This window comes from Bidens hawaiensis, unplaced genomic scaffold (genome assembly GCF_021521415.1).
Source record: "Bidens hawaiensis isolate Kalapana, Puna unplaced genomic scaffold, B.hawaiensis_p1.1 tig00006055_1, whole genome shotgun sequence".
Lineage (NCBI taxonomy): Eukaryota > Viridiplantae > Streptophyta > Magnoliopsida > Asterales > Asteraceae > Bidens > Bidens hawaiensis.
The window spans coordinates 1,216,674-1,222,305 of NW_027491399.1; the positions used below are offsets into that span (position 1 = coordinate 1,216,674).

General features: G+C 33.9%; 1 protein-coding gene across 1 annotated transcript; it reads right to left on the reverse strand.

The window, feature by feature from the left end:
- Positions 1 to 241: 241 nt before the first annotated feature.
- LOC143631276 (endoglucanase 16-like) lies at positions 242 to 4,955 on the reverse strand. The gene is made up of 8 exons (XM_077100086.1): positions 4,534 to 4,955; positions 4,211 to 4,423; positions 3,508 to 3,708; positions 2,226 to 2,303; positions 1,963 to 2,112; positions 1,256 to 1,364; positions 830 to 993; positions 242 to 624 (listed from the first exon to the last, which is right to left on the reverse strand). Exons 1-8 carry the CDS (start codon positions 4,732 to 4,734, stop codon positions 289 to 291), a joined length of 1,452 nt encoding a protein of 483 aa, XP_076956201.1. The 5' UTR covers positions 4,735 to 4,955; the 3' UTR covers positions 242 to 288.
- Between the last annotated feature and the right edge of the window lie 677 nt (positions 4,956 to 5,632).

The window sequence follows — 5,632 nt, forward strand, 5'->3', positions numbered from 1 at the left end:
ACAAAAAAAAAAAAAAAAAAAAAAAACAATTACCTGACCCATAGAAATTCCTCTTGATAAACATAATAATATTGGTAATTGTAACATGAATTTTTTTCCTGGAATGTATTGAAGCTTGATTATCAACACACACATTTCTTGAGACCACTAACTGTATGATTCGTGTACATTCTCTTCAATTTTCAAAAAGTTCTATAATTTAAACTTACCAATAAAAATCTATTTTTGAATAGGCTACGGTAAAGCAAAAGCAACAGTGACTTTTAGTTCAATATGTACAACTCTTGATCAAAAACATACTTTATGATGTTTTGCTAGTTTTGCAAGAACACCTATCGCAAGTGAGTTAATATACGTACAAAGTTCGGTAAAGGATGAATTAGTTCGTGAGTCTACAAAGACATCTGCCCTATTAGGACCACCAAGAATGGCACCCGTGAGCTCGTTAGGATTAGGGCAATTCGTGTTGAACCAATAAACAAAGCTCATCCCGCAGGTTACATCATCAGTCTTAGCCGTTATTGTAATTGATGCACCTCTATGGTGCGCCTGGAGAGGCGGGTTGTGACCAAACCCAACCATTATTGATCTATGTGCTGGGTTATGTCCAAGTAAATAATCCATCTACAGCAAAACAAGAACACATATTAAGTTAAAAGATTGTTTTTTGTATCTTTAGTTTAAATGGTTTAGCAACACCACCTAAAAATTAAGGTGATATTACCAAACTAAACCCACCTAAAGTCTAAAGATACAAAAAAATCGCATAAAGATGGAGTGGTGCAACATATATATATATATATATATATATATATATATATATATATACCTCTCGTTTAGCGAATCGCATAAGATCGGTATGAGTAAGGGTTTTACAACCACAAATGACTTGCATATTATGTCTAGCCAACAAATCACTGTAAACACTGAAAAGAAATACTGTGGATGTCACATATTGTGAGTTTGCACCATCTCTAAAGTGAATCAAACCTCCTGCATGCATGTTTGGATTATGAGTATGTATGTCTATAAACTTATAAGCCAAAACCATTTATTCTATCAAATCTGAAGTAGTTTTGACAGTTGTTTAAGAATGAGACCGATACTTCTAGGTGTTTTCTTTACTTGTACTTTCAGATGGTTCGCTGCCTAGTGACACGCGAACTCCTCAAAAGTACAGTAAGCTTCAAAAAAACATCTAGAAGTATCAGTCTAATTCCTAAGCCACCTATTTTTGAAACAAGAATAGTCTTACCTGGGGTGATAAAAGGCTGACGGTAAGGACTATCAGGATGAACTGCACAAATATATTGATCAGCTTGTTGTTGAAATGAATGAAATTCCCTTTGTCCTTCCCAATATAACTGTTTCAATTCATTATCATAATATGTGTCATAAACATATGACTATTATAAATAAAATTGTTAATTCTGGTTTATTTATTGTGTCGAAGATCTCAATTAAAAAATAGCCAAACAAACATATTAGTTAAAATCATCAACAAGTAGGGGGTTCATTATTCAGTTTAAAACTGATTACACCGAAACCTGATCGAATCACAACCGTTTAAAATTGAACCAGATTACATATTCGGTTTTTGGTTAATTTGGTTCGAACTGAGTATCAAATTATAATTATTTTTAAATTTTGTCATTAAGCTCAATGTAGTTACAACTTTAGCCAAATCTTACTAATAACTCAGCTCAACCCAATAACAAATAATGGTATAAAAAAGTTAAAAACAAATGATTTAGTTTAGTTTGTCAAACACCATACGAATTGGTAAGTCGGTTTTTGTTACGTTTATGAACTTTCTGGGAAAGGATTGCTAAAAGCCTATATGAAAACCTTAAATTCATAATGATTATGTTTGGAAGTTAAAAAATATTTAAACTCATACTAAACAATCTTTGTGTAACATGTTTTCCGAAAGCGCTTTTATGGTTATGTTATTTCTAATACCTGAGAAAGGAGGACTTGGGCACCTGCATATTTGAGATCCCAACTGAACTCATAAACAACAGCAGAGGTGGTCTCTTCACTTATGTATTGCAAATATAGTGGATCCTTTGTTGCTATGTATAGCCATGTTGCCCCCCAAAGCAACTCATCCTGGATATTTATTTCATTCATATTATAACTAATTTTATAAAAATTATGTCATTAAATAACACATATTTTGGAAGCCAAAAATTGCAGTAAGAACTTGCGATTAGGGATTTTACGTGATAACCGGAGTAGGAGCAATAAAAAGGGCACGCGCCATCGAAAGTTCCTTGATGTTCTTCAGCGAATTGAAAGAGCTGCAAATAGAACCAACTTATTCTAAGCAAAATATATGTTAACTGGTTGCAAATAGTTTAGAAATCCTAATTCTTTTTTACAAAAAAACAAACTTGTGACCGATATTAGCGACCATCTTCCATCGCTAAATTTGCGATGGATCATGGACATTCACTACTACACAAATGAGTATCACCGACCGTAGATCACTGACAGACGGTATCCACTAATTAATCAAAATCAAATCAAAATCCAAAAGAACGTTTTTTTTCGAAAGATAAATTAAAAACCCCATTGGTACTCTGTCGGCTACCCATGTATTCCATACCCCGAAGAAAACAAACAATCATCGACAGCATCCGAAACAAATAAGTCCGGATTCGGTCGCTTTTTGTGGGAACTATTTTTTCCTGAAGGTAATTCATTAGTAATATGTCGGTAAATATTCTTTAGTAACCTTTTAGAAAATCCGTCTGAGTGCGATACTGGAAGAGTTGTTTTTATTCCATCGTTGATCTTTCGTTAATATGTCGGATCTTGGATTACCCATGCCTTGATTTCCAATGAAGTATTAACAACATTTCCATTGGCAAGGTTGCAAAAGTCGCTAGACGGACCCTAGACAGCCGACTGGAGAGTTGGGAGCATTCAGAGAGTACTCGGACATGGTAAATAAAAAGAAAATTATTTTTTGGATACTATATATACGTCAAATATCATAAGTTTACTAATATTTATAACAAATATGTGAATATCAATATAAACAAGAGAAATACATTTTTAAATACTAAAGTATGTTAAAAATTGCTAATCATTAATTAAAAAAATGATATTAATTCTTTAATGAGAAATACAAATTATTTTATACTTTTTTAAGTCAAAATCGGCTCAAGTTGACCGACTAGATCTGTTTCTACCCGAGGTTGACCACCTTTGATCGTTTTTTAAACTAAGCGGATTTAATAGAAAGTCGTCTCAGCGCCATATCTTGTGGCGATTACTCGGGGAGTATTTCTAGACCTACTTTTACAACATTGTCTGTTGGTACACAACTTTACCAACTGATGTGTCGGCAAAAGCCATTTGTTTTTTAGTGACTTTTACGCCCTTTATCAGTCTTAATTAAGTTGTGAAGTACTAGTAACTTTTATCTGATTTCAAGTTAATTAATAAGTTATCAGGTAAGTAGGTCTTCTAATCACGGCAACATAAATTTGGAGAAACCATTTTGGCTCTGCAAAGGAGGGTTTCAGCGTATGCAGGATCATCCATGCGAAAAACGACTGATGAAGCAGCCAAAGCAGCAGCCGTCTCGGCAGCAACCTCGGTTCCAGGACGGTTTTGATTAATCTCCAACACTGTCCTTGGTGTTTTCATGGTCTCAGGCTTCATCCAACACTGATGGTCCAAATTTGGATCGCCAACCTATAAGACAAAACTTGAAGATTTTACAAAACAATCATATTGCAAATTAACAATTAATGTTAAATCTAGTTTGTACATGATTCACTGATTATTGTTACAAGCTAAAAACCATATATTTTATATATTGACTTACAAGAAAAAAACATGATACAGCTAATCAAATAAGTATAAGAACAAAACCATGTGTTGTGGAAGGGCATAGGTGACGCCCCCATGGCCTTGTGACTTGTTTTTAGTGGCTGACATCTCTCTCTTTAACGTCCATAAAAGGATTGGCGAATCCACCCTTAGCGCCCTTGCATAATGCCTCTTTGGCGCCTTGCAAGGCCATGACATGGCCAAGGAGTGATGCCCCCAAAGCAACCACAGCATATGGTCTAAAGGTAGTGAAAGAATATAGTAGTTAACAAGAAAATTTTAAAATAAATGATAAATCACATAAACATAAACATAATAATAATACGTAACAACTAGTACTTGGTTAAGTCAATAAATGAATTACCTGAACAAACAAACGATTAGGTTGAAGACTAGCTTTAAGAAAGTAATCGGTTCCCCATCTTATGGCGTTACGAAGGTTACACATTTCTCCGGCGTCCTTAATCTCATTTTCATAGAAATAAGCAGCCCACGCCATTGTGGTCACCGTGAACGCCATTGGAAACCCATATTTCACATTATCTCCGGCATCATAGTATCCCCCGACCAAATCAACCTATATATTAATTAACACATGTACATCAAAACAAATCACAAACTCATAACCTTAATTTAATTAGTACACATATTAATTATTATAAAAATATTCTTCTAAGGCGTGCTTACACCCGCTTCTTTTCCATCATCAAGTGCAGAATCACCTCTCCAAGGAGGCCTATGATTAGGAGGAAGCTTTCCAGATCTTTGGGCCTCCAAAAATATAATTGATTTTGTTAGCGCGTCTCTGTAATCAAAATGCGAGTTTACGCACAGCCAGCAACTTGAAACAAGGGCTAAAAAGATGAACAAACAGCATGATTCCCCCATTAGAGATGACCCTTAATTAAAGAACACTAGATTTGGTTTTCTTTTTGGCGGGAAGGTAAATGTGTATGGCGTGAAAATGAGTTAGGTATTTTGGTGGTACTTGAAAGGTTAATTTGAGACGTTTACTATTAACCAACAGTTTAAAATTGTGTAAGTACATACTGTGTGGCTGATAAATGTAAGCTTGCAACATCCACAAGTAATCTTAGTTTCATTTATTACCATTAATTGTGGAAAGTTTGAAGTTACGTATAATGTTTTATATGTCTGCTTAAATATCGTTTTCTTACGTTATACAAGGAGTTTAAATTAAATGATGAGTTATTACAATGTACGTTTATTTATATACCTTATATGAATATGAATGTTTTTTTTATTTTGTTCTAAGGAGATGTGTTAGAATACTGAATATACTAAGAGTCGTCACTCATTTGGTCTTTTTGTGTTGGTTATGTATATCCTTTTTCAATGTTATAATAAATCATATGATCAAGAGGTATTTGAGTGAACAAGGATTGGGATTTAGTTGTTGTGTTTCAATGGAAAGGAACCACTAAAATCATAGGGTTAAATAAATCTCATTTGAGGACTACACTAGAGATGCTCAACACAACTATTTCCTCTGCGGATATGATAGTTTCTGCTAACATTAAAAGGAAAGCAACAACAACATATATACAAACATGATTCATATGAAAAATATCATAAGTAAAAAAATTTACCAGAAATATTTATAGTAAATTATAAGATATTTGTTGTGATCCAAGAAATGTGGCCAGCAACTAATTACATCAAAAAGGATGGCACGCATGTTCATTAAAGTTAGGTCCAACACTGATCTCCCATGATTAACATCAGAAGGTTTTCATTCTCTAAAACGTGTTCTTTTCAGAGCAAA

What these genes read in the sequence shown, in the direction of transcription:
- LOC143631276 (XM_077100086.1), bottom strand. Translation starts at nt 4,734, where the DNA reads ATGGGGGAATCATGCTGTTTGTTCATCTTTTTAGCCCTTGTTTCAAGT. An exon ending in GCTCCTACTCCGGTTATCAC is followed by an intron (nt 2,113 to 2,225) that starts GTAAAATCCCTA and finishes ATAAATATCCAG; the next exon opens with GATGAGTTGCTTTGGGGGGC. An exon ending in CCCAAGTCCTCCTTTCTCAG is followed by an intron (nt 1,365 to 1,962) that starts GTATTAGAAATA and finishes GAATTGAAACAG; the next exon opens with TTATATTGGGAAGGACAAAG.